The sequence below is a fragment of the Canis lupus genome, chromosome 3, assembly GCF_003254725.2.
Source record: "Canis lupus dingo isolate Sandy chromosome 3, ASM325472v2, whole genome shotgun sequence".
NCBI lineage: Eukaryota > Metazoa > Chordata > Mammalia > Carnivora > Canidae > Canis > Canis lupus.
In genome coordinates this window covers 70,590,946-70,608,000 of record NC_064245.1, presented here as the reverse complement: position 1 = coordinate 70,608,000, position 17,055 = coordinate 70,590,946, and the positions used below count along the sequence as shown (strand labels likewise).

Here is a 17,055-nt window from a genome sequence, read left to right as displayed (position 1 = left end):
GCGGATCCAAAGGAAACTATTCAGACTTTCTTTCACATGTCAAATTTGGCAAACTACAATCTTTCTGTCAAACAGGAAATTCCCAGTGCCCAGCAACCAACACAAAAACAGACACACAGACACACACATGTACAGGAGCCTAGCCGACAGGACTTTTTTGTTTTGTTAATGAAATTTTTAAAAATCCTTCATTCTTACCTTTCCAAAACTCCCTTTGCCAATGGCCCGCAGAATCTGAAAATGGTCAAAGTTGACTGCAAAAGAAAATGAGGGAAAGAAAGAAAACAAATCAGATTTGCCAAACTTTGCACTGGTTCTTGAAAGTTCTCTCCACAGACCTACCCATGTATTCCAAATGGCTTCTGGCTTCAATTGCATTTTATTTGCCATGGCAGCACTCCACCACTGAATGGATGTTTCTCAGCACACTTTATTTCCCCCTCAACACTTCCCCAGTGGGTATGCAGGATGTGAGACGTCTTATGGGCCCAGGGGAAGGGATCAGAGAGAAAAATCTAGATACATGGATTACCAAATTCTTGCTTGCTGCTGTTCAACTTGCTGCTGTTCCTGATGCCAGGATGACCTTTCCCCACTTCTGGTTCTTCTCTTGTCCATCTGGTACTCCTCAGATCTTATACACTCATCTCACCTATCTCAGTGTCCAAGGCATTAACTCCATCTCCTTAATGGTATCTGAACCCTCAAATGTCATGACCATATTGTGGGTCCCTCCTGCTTGGACATCTGTCTAGCCCTGGCATTGTTAGCTACTAGAGGATGAAGACCACGATCCCTCAGTCTCAACCCGGTATTGCCCTGTCTCATGCCTCCCCTTCATGCTGTAATTCCAGGTAGGTCTCCTCATTCTTGCTATTTCTACTGCCTTACTCTGGTGTGGTTTCTGCCCCAACCCTACAACACAGCAGACGAATCATGCGTAGCCATGCCACTAAGTCCAACGGACATTTGATTGTCCTCCTTGCACTTGGCCATTCTGTCCTTTTTTGAAGCAGGCTTGGCTTCCATGAAAGCCAGTTCATGCTTCAGCGCATGCACTGTGCACACTCAGCTTCATTCTCCCAGCCACTCAATACTAAAGTCTGTCAAGCTCCATCTACCACTTTCTTCTTCTCGCTAGCGCCAAAGGCTTCAGCCACCACCTGATTGCCAATGACTCTCCAAGGAACCTCTTCTCTGGCCTCCCACCAGTATGTACTGATTAATGCCTGCCCCACAACAACTCTTGAAGGCTTCAAAGCCACCTTGAACCCAACAGGTCCAAAAATGGAGCGTAAGAGGAGTACTTCAACATGCATCTGACCTCACGTGCTCAAAGCCTGGAACTCATCCCACACCTCTCTCACTCAGCCCCGTAGCTAGCCTTTCATCAGGTTAGATCCACATTACCTCTTGGTTATCTCTCCCATCTGTCCTCCTGTGGCCACCCTCTGGTGCAGTCCTCTATCCACTCTTGACCCTCCCATCCTGGGATATGTGCTTGTCACAGGCAGGGGGTCTTGCTCATCATCTGCAAACACCCCTTTAATGCCTCCTCATTGCTTTCTGGGAAAAGAGCAAATTCCTACACAATCAAACCCCTGCTACTTCTCCTGCTTCACCATCTACCACGCTCCCTGCACCCACTGAGCTCCAGACACACAAGCTTCTTTTCTATGCCTAAAACAGTCATTCTCCGTGCCTTTTTTTTTTAAAAGATTTCATTTATTTATTCATGAGAGACTCAGAGAGGCAGAGACACAGGCAGAGGGAGAAGCAGGCTCCCTGCAGGGAACTCAATGCAGGACTCAATTTCAGGACCCTGGGATCACGTCCTGAGCCAAAGGCATGTGCCCAACCACTGAGTCACCCAGGCACCCTGATTCTCTGTGCCTTTAATGCTCCTTTCCTGGCTGCACACTTGATAACTCTGCTCCCTCTTCACCCTTCTGCATCCAGAAAAGATTGTGCTCCCCCTCCAGACTAGTCTGCTCCCCTACTACACTCTCCCAGTACTGTGGGACTTTCCTCCAAAACACATTGTTCTACACTGTTTTACATGGGTTTGATCAAAACCAATTTTTCCCCACTAGATGCTATGCTCCCTAAAGTTAAAGGCCATGTTTGTTTCTCCTACTGTGTCCCCAGCACCTAGCACAGTGTTAGTACACAGTGAGCATTCAACAGATACTCATTCACTAAAGGACCGAGGGAAAGAAGGTCCGACATTTATAGTGCCAAGCCAACTACCGGTACATGATGAGTGTTCGGTAAATATTTTTTAATTATATTGAATTACAGCCAGTTCCCGATAACTAGGAGAGACATGTCATTTACCAAAGATGAAATGAATTGATTGGTTCACTACGTTATGGGGGCAAGGATGTGAAAGTGAATGAACACAATCAGTTCCCTCTGAATTAACCATACGTGGAGGACGATTATGTTCAATTCTGTCCCTGTGGAGCCAAGTCAGAATCCAGTGTGCCTTCGAATATCTAACATGCTTAGAATAGAGAGACAAAGTTAATGGTTAACTTAGCAAAACCTTGGTTCTTTGACCTAGTTTGGTTTCCTTTGCATGTAACTTGCCAGGAAAAGAAATTCCATGCTTTCACCTCTTGCCCACTCACCAAAAGTCAAGGAGAAGAGAAAAACAAGATGCCCGGACTGCATTTGTCACGTGCCCAGCAGTGAGCCAGTAAATGTGCAGATCCCCTGCCTCCCCAAGAGCAAGCATCACTGCTGGCATATGCCAGCTGCCCCCACACACACACACACACACACTCAGCAGCAAATGTCTCTGCCCCCTGAAGGCTCCCTGCAGCCTCAAGAGGCAACCCCTCTGCACCGTGGTTTCACGGGCCTGGAAAGCCTTTCCTCAATAGCCCAACTCCTGCCTGGCCTCGCACATGTGGCTCACGGGCTCTCTCAGGAAGCCTCTCCCCACTCCAATGTATCGTCTTTTCCTTTGTGCCATCCCTGAACCTCCTGTAGACATTTAGCCACAGATCAGAACCCAGCCTGAGTCAGACTCCTTAGATCCATCACTTAGCTCTGCCACAGCCTTGGGTAAAATCACCTGGCCTCCGTGTGCCTCACTTATCCCACCTGTAAAGTGGGAGCAACAAGGCCTACATTCCACAAAAACGTAGAATAGTGCCTGACCCAGTGCAACCTCTCAAAAAACCATCACTGTTTGCTGGGGGACAAGGAGCAATCTTCCCTCTCACCTGGTTTATTTGAGGAGGGCTATTTCCCTGAACACCTGTGGCCTCTTGACCCATCAAAGGTGGTATGAGCCGTCCGAGTGGTGAGCCAAACAAGGAACCACAGGATATATTTCTGCTTATTCTGTTCTCTCTCTGGAAACCGTCTGTCTTCAGGGAGCAAGCTTTTCCTCTAATCCTTCTTGCCAGAAGCTACTTCGGGCCAGCCACCACATGCAGGTGTCTGCAGGATCCAGCGCTGCCTGAACGGCCAGGGGGCATCTGGCTAATTCTGGGCTTCACATCAGGGAGCCCTTGCTGCTGGCCTCCTGAGTCCCATGCCCCAACGCCAGGTCAGGCATGGTTCTCCATGGCTCCCCACCTTCTGTCTTATCTCTTAACTGGAGAAGGGTATTAATTACTGAGTCAACTGGCAAATGTCAAAACCTATTATTATTTTAATAATCAGCATTATAATGCTGTAAATAATCTCACTCATCCATATCCCCTACAAAAATGTGTGTTCCTTGGGGGCTTCCAACACAATACATGAGACAAATAGGTACTTATGTAATGTTTATTTGCTTATTGAACTAGATTGGATTTAAACGACTTTGAGCATATGGGCCTGTGCTTTCCATTTATTCAGCATCTCCCTGAGGCCTGGTATACTGATACTCACATAAATAGTGCCTACATGAACACACTTTGAATAAGTGAAGGGTTTACAGTTGGTTGGTAAGCAGTTTGAAATGGCTTCCGTGACAGTGCCATGCCGAAGAAGGCTCTAGAAATTGCATTGTCACATCAGGTCATTGGCCCAGAGCAAGAGGACTTGGCTGGGGAACATGAGGGGTTGACGAGCGAGTTTTTTAGGGTGACCATCTATGTCCTGGTTTGCTGGGACCTTCCTGGTTTTAGCACTGACAGTCCTGCATCCCCAAAAAGCTTGCAGTCCTGGGAAAACCAGGGCAGTTGGACACCTGTAAGCTTCTAGATCATTAAACTGCCCCACGGGGAGAAGTCACAAGGACTTTGGGAGCCAGCTCGGGGATGATAAGGTGCACTCTTAAAAAGCAGTGTCTGTTCAAGCCACAAGACACAGAGAGAGCTGCCATGGGTGACACTGTGACAAGCATGCTGTTAAGGTAGAAACAAGGGGCACACTTCTGGCCAAAGGCAAAGACATGGTGTGCCAGTGACCTTATCCAAATAAGAGCGCAGTGGCATCTGCCTGGAGGACTGTCACAAGGACAATGAAATGACTCATTGCCCATTAAATAACTGGTTGTTTGCCAGGCTAGGCTCAACTCTCCTTGCCTCCTGGATAAGGAAACCTTAGGTCTATTTAGGGACCAGCGTGGCCAGCCCCAGGCAATGAGACACAACTGGTCAGATCCAGTGGTGTTCATCATGATCACCTGGAAGCTTCTTAACACCGATCATGCCCCTACCCCTGAGTGTCTGCAGAGGAGCCAGAGAATTTGCAAGTTCCCAGGTGCTACTGATGGTTCAGGGGCCATCACATTAATCAAAACAACTGTACACCCTACTTTCCCAGACACATGTGCAACCTGCAGTGACCTTGTGACACAGGCCTAGTCAATGAGACCTCAGCAGAGGACTATGGGGGTAGTTCTGGGAAAGCATGTTTTCCTGATGAAAAGGGAAAGTTACAGTTGAAATGGCTCTTCAGGGCAGCCCGGGTGGCTCAGCAGTTTAGTGCAACCTTCGGCCCAGGGTATGAGACTGGAGATCTGGGGTTGAGTCCCACGTCAGGCCCCCTGCGTGGAGCCTGTTTCTCCCTCTGCCTGTGTCTTTGGCTCTCTCTCTGTGTCTCTCATAAATAAATGAATAAATAAAATCTTAAAAAAAGAGAAATGGCTCTTCAACCCACCTGCCTCTTCCTACAATGGATGTGGATGTGATGTCTGGAGCTATTGCAGCCATCTCATGACTGTGGGCCAAGAAGCCAAGGCAGGTACAGAGAAAACTACTCCCTGTTAATGAGCCTCTGAAGCCATGCCAGGAACCACCTACCTCTAGACTTAGTATATTTCAAAAAAAGGAAAGAAAGAAAAGAAAACCTATATGTTCAAACTGCTGTGGGCCAAGTTTGCTATCATTGGAAGCCAGAAGCATTTCTTTCTGACACACAAAGCCAGCCACACAGGGATTTAGTAAATGACAACTATTTTATTGTTGGATTTCCAGCCTTGTCATAATTTTACTAAAAGGCAGAAAATAAAGTTGAATTGTTTGGGGTAGAAACATAGGGGCCAGGCTGCTTGGAATTGATTTGTGACTCCACCACTACCCGCTGGGTGACCTTGGGGAAGTCACTTAACCTCTCTGTGCCTGTCTCTTCACTTATAAAATGGGTGTACTAAAATGCTTACCTATGGTTGTTGTGCACATGTAATGAACCCATACAGCTTAAATATTTGGAATAAAGTAAAGGCTACCAAGATAAGGTATTATCATCAATAGTATTCTGCATGAGAGGTTAGTCCCCATTCTTCACCTTTATGATACAACACCAGTCTCATTCAATCATGACCAAACATCACAGGGGTGATAAAGCTAGAACTGTATTAGGATCCATTAGTTACTGATGGTGATTATCGCGCTGGGCAAATCTGGTTGTTCTGTCTTTCAAGCCTGTGGGCTCCTTTCTCATTTCCATCAGACCAATTATTTCTAAGGAAATTCATAGCATTCTTTCAACATGCTGCCTTCATGGAGCAGTTTATTCAGAGGCGAGTGTGAGATTTCAAGATAGCTAATTACCCTTTCAAACAATCTCTAATGGAATGTAACCCCCAATCAACATCCCATAAAAATACAGGCATTTGGGATCCCTGGGTGGCACAGCGGTTTAGTGCCTGCCTTTGGCCCAGGGCGTGATCCTGGAGACCCGGGATCGAGTCCCACGTCGGGCTCCCGGTGCGTGGAGCCTGCTTCTCCCTCTGCCTGTGTCTCTGCCTCTCTCTCTCTCTGTGTGTGTGTTACTATCATAAAAAAAAAAAAAATACAGGCATTTAAGGACTGCATGCATGAGGCAAAGAAAGCAAGCAAATGTCCCTTTTCCTGCCTGGAAAGAAAGCTAAACCGGGAGCTCCTTCCTTATATCACTGGGGCCACACACACAGATCACACATGGGCTGGCTGTGCCTGTATAGGAAACGTCCCCCAAAATTGCTGATTTCCAACATCATTTCAAAAATTTGAAGATCTGCCAAAAGTGGCTCTATGATGGCCCTTGACAGTAGGACAGTAAAGTCTTCTCTGTGATTCACACTGTCCCTGGCAGCCCAGTTCACATGCATCTCTATTTCCTGCCTGATCCTGTCAGCACCTGAGCTTTTGGTCCCAGGATGGAGGTAGGTGGAACACAGGGAAGGTGTCCCTAACACGGGGAAGATGGGAAGGGGCAGAGGTGGAAGGGAGGGTTTGGTGTCCCACTTAGCTTTAAACCCAGCTTCACCATTTTGGTCACTGTGGACCAGAGGAAATACAGTTACTTTTCCAAGCCCTGATTTTCCCATCAGTAGCATGTGGGTAGAGACGCCTACCTCCCCAAGTCAGGGTCAGGGCCATGGGCAATGACCAAGCAAATGGCTGATTCAACAAACAGAAGCCACTCAGAAGAGCATCAGTCTGAACTCTTGAATGCCCTGAAAGAGTACTGACCCAAACCCGTGCTCCAGCTGTGGACCTTCAGCCTGGCCGTATAGTATCTCAGAATCTCACTCGGTCATCCTTAAAATGGGGTAAGGCTCCTCCGGTTGGGTTTTTCTCAAAATAAGATTATTCTGTCATTAGCACATAGTGGCAGTGATCATTGGGCTTGGTTTCGTCTGTCATCAGCACAGAAGAAATGTGGGTATCCAGGTGACTCCTTGAAGTGGAGCTGAGCCCTGTGCCCCTCTGCATCCCAGGTGCCCCTGGCAGGTAACAGAGAGTACACACTCACAAGACATCCGAGCACACACATGAGTGAACTGGGTAGTAAGATGGGAAGAACAGGACGAAGATTCTTCAGGGACTGGGAATTGGTATCGCCTTCTTTATGGGAATTACCTCCACACAGAAAGGAAGGATGATCCAGCTGTGGCAGACATCACCATGAATGCTTCTATTAATTACTTATTCAACAAATGCACACTAGTTGAATGCACGTGTGCTGTGTACCAGGCCCTGTCCCAGGTCCTGGAGACCAGTAGTGAACAGAAGACAAAATGACCCTCCATCCATGAAGCTGACAACGTTCTGGGGCACGAGGCAAATAACCCATCAATCCATAACTCAGTGGTAAATTCAATGAAGGACAACAAATCCATGTGTGTTCATTTCCTCATGCTGCTATAACAAATTACCACAAACGAAGTGGCTGAAATAATACAAATTTATGATCTTACAGTCCCAGAGGTCAGAAATCCAACACAGTTCTCACTGAGCTAAAACCAAGGTGTTAACAGGGCTGAGATTTCTTCTGAGGCTCTAGAGAATCACTGGTTCCTTGGCTGCCTGCATTCCCTGGTCGATGGCCCCACATCACCCCACCCTGTCCTTCCATGGCCACATCTCCTTCTCTGACCCCCCAACCCCCTTCTTCCTTCATAAGGACACTTGTGATTCCATTGTGCCCACATGGATAATCCAGGAAAATCTCCCTTCCTCAGGGTCCTCACTTTAATCACACCTTCAAAGTTCCTTTCGCCGTGTAATGTACTATATACACAGGCTCCAGGATTAAGATGTGGACATCTTCAGGGGACCATTATTCTGTCAACCCCACCAGGTAGAGGAACAGTGACTATGTTGGGAGAGGAGCTGCTACTTTAGACAGGATGGCCAGGGCAGGATTTTCTAAGGAGAGGACAACTGAACAGATTTGTGAAGCAGGTGAGGGAATACACCACGAAGATATCCAGGGGATGGCTAGTTACTGCAGGCAGAGGGAAAAGCAAGTGCAAAGGCCCTTGGCAGGAATGTGCATTATGGTCCTCAGGCAGAGCAAGCAGGCAAGGCTGGCTGGAATGTAGCTAGTTTGGGGAGAAGCAAAAGTTGGGGAGCCAGTCACTTGGGGCTGGGGTAAGGCCTCTGGGAGGTTTTCTAAACATGATGAGAAAGTGATAGAGGGCTCCGAGGGGAAGAAAACCAGTCCAGTGATGTTGGTTTAAGCTGTTTGGAAATATCTAAATTTAGTTGTGAGCTTGTGGGGAGCAGGGAGACATAACTGCCACATGATGGTAATTAAGGACACAGGACCCCAGCAGTTGTATCAGTCTTGCTAAAGCAAGTCTATCAGGGAGCCCCGGCAGCCCAGTGGTTTAGCGCCGCCTTCACCCAGGGGTATGAGCCTGGAGACCTGGGATTGAGTCCCACATTGGGCTCCCTGCACGGAGCCGGCTTCTCCCTCTGCCTGTGTCTCTGCCTGCCTCTCTCTCTGTCATGAATAAATAAATAAAAATAAAGCAAGTCTATCTGAGAGATGCAGTGGGCATAGAGTACTTCTATGGACAGTAAAAATACTCTGTAGGATGCCATAATGGTAGACACCTGTCAGTCATACGTTTGTCCAAACCCACTGGATGCTCCACACCAAGACAGATCCCTAATGTAACCTATGTACTCTGTGTGATGATGTGTCAAAGGAGGTGCAGCTGACACAAATGCACCTCTCTGGTGGGGGTGTCAATAACGGGGGAGGAGCTGCCTATGTGGTAGCAGGGAGTATGTGAGAAATCTCTGTGTCTTCCCTTCAATTTTGCTGTGAACCTTGAACTGCTTTTTTTTTTTTTTTAAAGTCTATTAAAACAAAAAAACAGGGGATCCCTGGGTGGCTCAGCAGTTTAGTGCCTGCCTTCGGCCCAGGGTGTGATCCTGGAGTCCCGGGATTGAGTGCCACGTCGGGCTCCTTGCATGGAGCCTGCTTCTCCCTCTGCCTGTGTCTCTGCCTCTCTCTCTCTCTCTCTCTCTCTCTCTCTCTCTTTCTCTCTCTCTCTCATGAATAAATAAATAAAATCTTAAAAAAAAAAAAACCTGATGGAGTGAATGGTCAGTGAGCAGCCCAGGAAAGGGAGAAGCAAAGCAAGTATGCCCAGGCGTTGGTCTAGCCCGTCCATATGCGGGTAACAGGGTTAAGGACATTCTCATCACTAGACTCAGATCTAGTCTCTCACATCTGCGGCACCTATGGTATGCGGGCCCTGACAGGAGCAGGGACTTGGGAGGTGACAGGCTCTGCTCACAAGGAGCTCACAGCCCAGCAGGGGACACAGCCAGGTCCTGCAGACATGAACACAGGTGCTGGAGCAGAAGCAGGGTTAGGCACCAGGTTCTGAGATGGGGGGATGCACTCTATGCTGTGGGGACAGTCTGGCAAAGTTTCCAAAATCACAAGACCCCAAGTGTGGGTTTGAGGAATTATAAGAGCTCTCCAGGAGGTAGGAGATGTAGGGATTTCAGGAAAGGCTCCAAGAAAAGCAGTCAGTCATACGTTTTATATATATATATATATATACACATACACACACACACACACACACACACACACACACACACACACACCCAGGGGCATAAATCAGCAGGATGGGTTCCCAGAACAGCAGGACTGGGGTGTGAGTGAAGAGGAATGAGTAGGGTGGTTAATGCTTGAGATCACTGGATATTTCTTCAGAGCGAGGATGCATCAGGTTGGAAAAGCATTACTCCAAAGGACCCACCTCCCTTTGTTTATCAGGGGTTCCCAGGGGATTTAGTCCCCCAGGAACCTGCACTTTCAGTAGGAGATGAGATCACTGCAGTCCTAGGACAGGGACAGTATTGCTATGAGCTCACCTATCAGCTCCAGGGTCTGAGTTTGCTCCCAGGTTCAAGAGCAGGAGAACTGCTTCCTTCTCTCCGTTGCCCACCACCTCAAGAGCTCACACCCCAAAGACTATTCAGACTCTCCAGTGGCATCCCCACACTCCTTGCTGTGCTCTGGAAGGGCTCCTCCCCTGCCTGCCAGCCTCCTCTGTGCACTCTCCCTTCCTGGGGAGCACATCAGCCTCCCACCCACCCAGGCATTCTCCTGCTGTTCCTCCACCCTAAATGCTTGGCCCTGGTTCAACCCAATACGGGCTCCCTCACATCCTGAGGTCCATACTCCCTTAAGAAGTAAAAGATCTTCCCTGACACTCTGCCTGGGTGACCTCCCCAGTCCTCCCTATCTTGTTGCATAGTCATCCCCTTTGTAGTAATTGTGTTCATTGCCTACACCCCCATTTTGAAAAGCCAACTCTTCAAGGTGTGGGTTATTGGCCTGTTTTGTTCACTACAGTATCTCTGGAGCCTAGAACGGTGCCTGGCATACAGGAGGTCCTTGATACATATTTACTGAATATGAATGAATGGCCAGATGACTCCTGAAAGGGACAAGTCTATGGGAGTGCTGAGTACATGAGCAATGACAGAGGGCTGGGGAGAGAAACCAGGAAGAGGCAGCCCTTCATTTCTCAACATCCCACCATGGTCATCTGTGAAATGGGCACAATGATACCTGCCCCATAGGGTTGATAAGGTGACGAATGGGAATACACTCAAGGTAGCAGGACACAAAAAGAAATCCGCTCCTCTCAAATTCATGTTCACATTTCACATAATCATAACTGAGCTGGCTCCCCTAACTGGCAAAGTCATTCTTAGGAGAACACATAGGTGAGAATAGGGCCAAATGTTACACCAGGTAAGTTTTGAAGAGAAAAGTCTTATCCTAGCAGGTACAAGAATACATCGTGTATTTCCTCCTTCCACAAATAGGCATTGCATGTGATGTCTCTGATGAACAAAGTCTTAATCCCTAGTGATGTGCACACAACTAGAAACTGAGTCACAGGGATGACCCTAGGAATTCAAGATGGAATGGAGGAAGGGACATGGCAGTGCAGGTTAACAGACCCTACTTGGCCTCCAGCAGAGACAAGAACAGCTATTCTTCTAGAAGCACTGGGAGAACAACCCAGTTATTTGAACAAAACCAAATTGAATGAGTACCTCTCTGTTCACTGGCTCCCAAAATAAATTTCTGAGCAAGTCAGAGTTAAATGTAACAATATCCAAGATGATAAAGCCCAGTGACTGAAAAGGAAGGCATCTGATAAATACCAGGCTCCTCCTTTCTCCATAACTCAAGGAGGTGACCTCCTCCCTCAGCAGGTAAGCTACTCACTCAAAGGCCACAAACTCACAGGTTGTACCAGGGCTGGAACAGGCCACTCCTGACCTGGGAAGAGCACAGTGAGGGACCATGTGCACATATTCAGTCTAAATATTCAAGGCTGCTGGTTATACCCCAGCAACTCCCACCATATCCCGTTACATGAACACTTGGGGCCTGGGAGGAACCACCTTTGCACATGGCCCACCTACCCCATCCCTGGCTCCTCTGCCCTAAGGTACAGGTCTCAGCCATGGTTACACCCAGGTCTCATATTCAGCCAAAGACACGATCCAGCCCCTGGCTAGCATCTACTCTGGCTAGCCATGGCCATGGACCAGTTCTTCCTACAGACTTCTCATACACTCCTGCTTAGATCCTCAGCACAGAGTAGACAACAGTGTTTGCCAAACTGAGCTGCAATCACTTCTTTTGGCCTCATTAAAAACTGTTTTGTTTTCTTGTTGATAAATGTGTTTCATAAAGCCTCAAAGCCTTTTTTTTTTTCTTCTCACTCTGCACTGTTATCAGCAAAAACACTGTTTCCATAAACATTTAGGAAATCACATGCCTAATTCATACAGGAAAATATTATATGGCTATGATCTCAGGAAAGAAGGTAATTTGGAGGGTGGTGGAAATGTGGAATCAGTGATAAGGGAAGCGTCAAACACACGTTTGAGAGAGGAGAATAAGAGCTAGACTAACAATTCCTCGAAAGCAAGGCTGCCTCAGACAACCTGCTTCCTCCATGCTCTCTGTGGTAGTTTGCTGTGGCTGCCATAACAAAGAGCCACAAACAGGGTGGGGGTTGGGGGTGGGGGGCTTAAAACAACAGAGATTCACTCCCTCACAGTTCTGGAGACCAGAAGTCTGGAATCAAGTTGCTAACAGGACTGTTCTCCCTCCAAATGCTCTAGGACAGGATCCTTCCTCGCCTCCTCCAGCCTCCAGAGGCTGCTGGCAATCCTTACTGTACCTTGGCTTGTGGCTCTATTAGTCCAGTCTCGGGCTCTATTGACACATGGCCTTCTCCCCACTGTCTCCATCCTTCTTCTCCACTTCTAACAAGGACCCTAGTCATTGAATGGGGGCCCTAATCTAGCATGACCTCATCTTAAGTAACTAAATCTGCAAAAACCTTACTTCCAAATATGACCCCATTATGAAGCTCCAGGTAGACATGAATTTTGGAGGGATGCTACTCAACCCAGTGCACCCAGAATAGCACCTGGCTCAGAAAAAAGGTCAATAAATGATGGCCGGCTGGCTGGACGGATAGATGGATAACCAAACAAGTGAGCCTACATTCATGTGTACCTGTGTGTACACACCTATATCCATCTGAGTTGTAGAAACAAAAATATAGTTTGGACACATCATGTCATCTGGCTCTTCATCCTGGTAGGGTAGAATCAAAGCTAACCAGGTCTGGACAAGGGAGGCTTTGGTCACTTCCCAAACTCCAGGCTGTGCAAACTTAGGACAAATAACCTGGAAGAAGTGATGCAGCTAGATGCAACCTCATCTGTTAGGTCCAAGCTCACTCTCAAAGCAATGCTTCCAAGAGGAGCTCTACAAATATGTAAAGCATGACCATTTCTCCTGCAAACAAAGTTATCCATTTTCTGACCTTTTTGGGGAAAGGATAGTACAGGATTAGGGGCCTAATTAATGTTTTAGAGTCTACTGATATTTTTCAACTCACCTACTAATGAGTAGAATGAGGAGGAGGTAATAACTAATAGTCACAACAATGTCTGTTACTTCTTCTTTTGCAGAGATGATAGCAGTGCTAATCTACTGCTCAATGCTGAGTATCCTAAGAAGAGTGGTGTATTTTAACCATAGAATAGCTAAAACAATCTTGAGAAAGAACGATAAAGTTTTCTCTGTCCTCAGAGAGAGGACTAATTCTGTCCAATATTAAAATGTACTATGTAGCTTCAAAAATCAAGACCAGGTGGTATAGAAAGGATAGATATGCATGAATGGGACAGAACAGAGACCCCAGAAATAGATACACATAATATGCCCAACTGATTCTTGACAGAAGTGCAAAAACTCAGTGGAGGAAAAACAGCCTTTCAATAAGTGATGTTGGAGCAAATGCACATCCACGGACCAAAAAATGGCCCTCAGGCTAAGTCAAGGCAAGTGCCTTTTGGCAGAGGGTTGAGGTCAGATTACTGGGCAGCATGCCTGGACAGGAACAAGAGACAGACCTGCAGTGAAGTCTGGGGTGGGAGCTCCGTGTGGTTACAGGACAGAAGTCCCTGTTTCTCTCCTGGTTTTGACCATCTAATAGTGCATCAAATACTCTCATGCACCAAATCTCTCTTACTTTCCTTTTAGTGACTGGTCAGGAGAAACCGCTCTGCTTTTACAGGGCTCGTGGGATTAGATCAGGTCCATCCAGACAATCTTCTTTTTATAAGGTAATATGACATAATCAATTAAGGGGGGCTAGGTAAGAAGGCCATGGGACCAACATAAAATTCTGCCTTCTACAAGGTCACCTAAATGATGAATTCATTGTCATGAACTGTTAAAGAGCACTGATGTCCCCTAAAACACACACTTACACAGGCACGTGCATACACATGCACACACATGGGCATGCACACACATGCATGGTCTTGATCCCTTATTAGCCTAACATAACCCAGAATAATGAGATGAGAAGCCTCATTGACACCCTTAATATCCATGACCTCTGGTGTCCCCTTGGGTTTACACAATCTTCTGTTTATTTTGTATTTCTTTCCCAACCTTCTTGAAGGCCTGGTTCTATTCCAGGCTGTGGGCCAGAAACGAACCAATCTCTGTCCTAGCCACCATGCACTCCCTGTCAAGAAGGTAAGCAGGCACCATGTTAGTGCTATAACAGGGCTGAACTCAGGAAGCTTTGGGGTGGGGGCAAGGAAGGGACCATCCTCAGATGGCTTCAGGGCCAAGAAAATGCTGATTGCTTTAAGGAGAAGAATAGAGATCCTACATCTTGACAAGTGCAGCAGTGAAACATCTTGCTTATCCAGACATCTCACAAACATAGTCAAAAGTTCATAACTGTTTCTCTGTGAGAGAGCCAAATTACATAAGTCAGAAAAATGGGTCTGGTTTACAAGCTGATGGGCTGTATGGCGGCTCCCCTGACCTACAGACTGAGGAGATAATGACATTTTGGCAGAGCCAGGGCATGAGAGAGCTACTTTCTCGAGTAGGCAAGATGGGGAACTGACTTCACTTCTTTCTCCATCCCTGAAAAATATGGGTCATGAGCATGTTGTGAAATCAACTGAGATTGTGTATTGTGTAAAAGTTTAGGCCAGAGCCCAGCTCATACTAAGTGATCAATAAATGGCCGTGGGGGAAGTGATAGGTTGACGACAAAGGTGGCATGATAAAAAATGATGGTAACTGTTATAGGCTGAACTGTGCCCCCTGAAAATCCATGTGTTGAAGCTTATATGTGACTGTGTTTGGAGACAGGGCCTTTAAAGATGTGATTAAGTTAAATGAGGTCATTGGGGTAGACTCTAAACCAACTGGTGTCCTTATAATAAGAGGAGAACAGGACACAGATATGCACAGAGGGATGACCATGTGAGGACACAGAAGGAAGACAGCCATCTACACACTAAGGAGAGAGGCCTCAGAGGGAACTGACCCTACTCTCACCTTGATCTTGGACTTAACAGCCTCCAAGACTGGGAGAGAATAAATTTCAACTGTTTAAGCCCCCGGTCTGTGATGCTTTGTTACAGTGTCCTAGCAGACAAGTACTATAGTGATGATGATGTAGATATTGCTGTTGGAAAAGCACAGGACTAGGCATCACGAGGGACCCTGGCTTATAGAGAGAAAACTGTATTCAATAAGCTTCCATGGCCACCGCAGTGCAGGCCCAAGGAAGAGGGGCAAGGAGCAGAGGGAGACATGTGGTATCCAGGCCCTACAGGGAGCAAGAGTGCCTGAACAGGATCAGGAGAGGGGGAGAGAAAAGGAGAAGACCTGGGAAAGACACAGAACACATCAGTAAGAACACGGGATGTGGCCGGAAGGGAAAGAGGTTTGGAAATCCATGATGATTTCTGGCTCCCCAGCACTGAGGAGATACAGAGAGTGAAGGCTCCAGAGGAAGCAGAGACTGGGGAAGAAAAAAGGATCACTTGTGGGGAAAGAAGAGAGAGCTACAACAGATACTACAGACTGGGGGTCGCAACAAGAGACATTTATTTATCGTGGTCTGAAGGCCGGAACATCCAAGATGGAGATGCCAGCAGGTTCAATTCTTGTTGAACACTCTCTCCCTGGCTCAGAGACATCTGTCTTCTCACTGTGTCCTCACACAGTGGAGTCAGAGAGCTCTCATCTCTCCCTCAACTCACCAGAGCACTAATCCCATCATGGGGCTCCAACCTCATGACCTGATCTCCACCTAATCACCTTCCCAAACCTCACCTCCAAATCACATTAGGGATTAGGGCTTTGACATATGAACTGGGTGGGAGGAGGGTTGCATAACTGAGTCTATACCAGAACCCAGTAGGGGAGAGTCCACAGAGAGGTCCACTGAGCCAAATGCCATAGGCATGAACGCGGTCACATCCCTGCTGTATGCAGGCCCTGAAGCATTGGTAAATGAAGCAATGAATGAATGAATTAATGAATGAATGAATGAAGAGTCTACAAGGAACACACAGACACTCTACCACATTTCTGTGGTTGCTTCTCCCTTCTCCTGCTGGCCTAGCCATTGGCCCAGGAGATCTGCATGGACACGCCTAGGCGTGTCCTTCTAGGCTTCCCTGGCCCCTCCATGTGGCTGGCCACAAAGTGGTGTCCAGAACACATTTCCTGAGCAGATGGCTATCTCCTACCTGCTACCAGGGGCTGAAGCTTCCTCAGCCCTCACAAGGAGGCAATCCAGCACAGACTCAGGTGCAGGCAGGCCCAACTCCAGACTCAGCCCATCCACCAACACTGCTTGACCTCAAGCTTCATTAACCTTCACAGGCTTTGTTTCCATGTTTGCAAAATATGATCAACAATATCACTTACCTTCAAAAGTCGGTGTAAAAATTAGAGATGAATTATAGGAAACATCCCCCATTCTACCTAACTGACCGGACCTGCTCTATAAAGTATGCTTGCCATGGGCCTTTGCTCTTGGTGTTATTAGGATCCCAACCATTATCACTGGTTGTTGTTATTGTTAATCATTATTTTAATGACATGATTACATATACAGAACTTGAAGTCAGTTCTTCCCTTACTAGTTTTGTGACCCGTTGTGTCCTCTCTAACACAGGGGGATGGTAACAGCAGCTGTATGATGGCTTGTTGCAGGATCAAATTATTTACTATCTGTAAAATGCTCAGAACAAAGCACAGCACCACATAGGTTCCCAATCACTGTCCCTAATCATTGTTGTTCTATCACCAACAGACAGGAAATCTCAAAAATTCTCAGGATTTCACACATTATCCCTGAACATGACATGCATTCATCTTAGCGTCTATGTGTATGTGAGCCCTGGATCTCCATGTGTAGGGCTTATAAAATAATTGGATATTGAAATAAATGCATGCGGAGGATGGAGAAATCATTATAACTTTAAGGAAATAATAGAGTCT

At 47.0% G+C, this 17,055-nt stretch overlaps 1 protein-coding gene across 2 annotated transcripts in view; it reads right to left on the bottom strand.

Moving 5' to 3' along the window:
* The window catches only part of STK32B (serine/threonine kinase 32B), a 385,511-nt gene that overhangs the window by 285,716 nt on the left and 82,740 nt on the right, over positions 1–17,055 (bottom strand). For both annotated transcript variants that reach the window (XM_025437605.3, XM_025437606.3), the window contains exon 2: positions 199–254. In XM_025437605.3, coding sequence (XP_025293390.1) covers positions 199–254 — 56 coding nt within the window. The remainder of the gene's footprint in view (positions 1–198; positions 255–17,055) is intronic.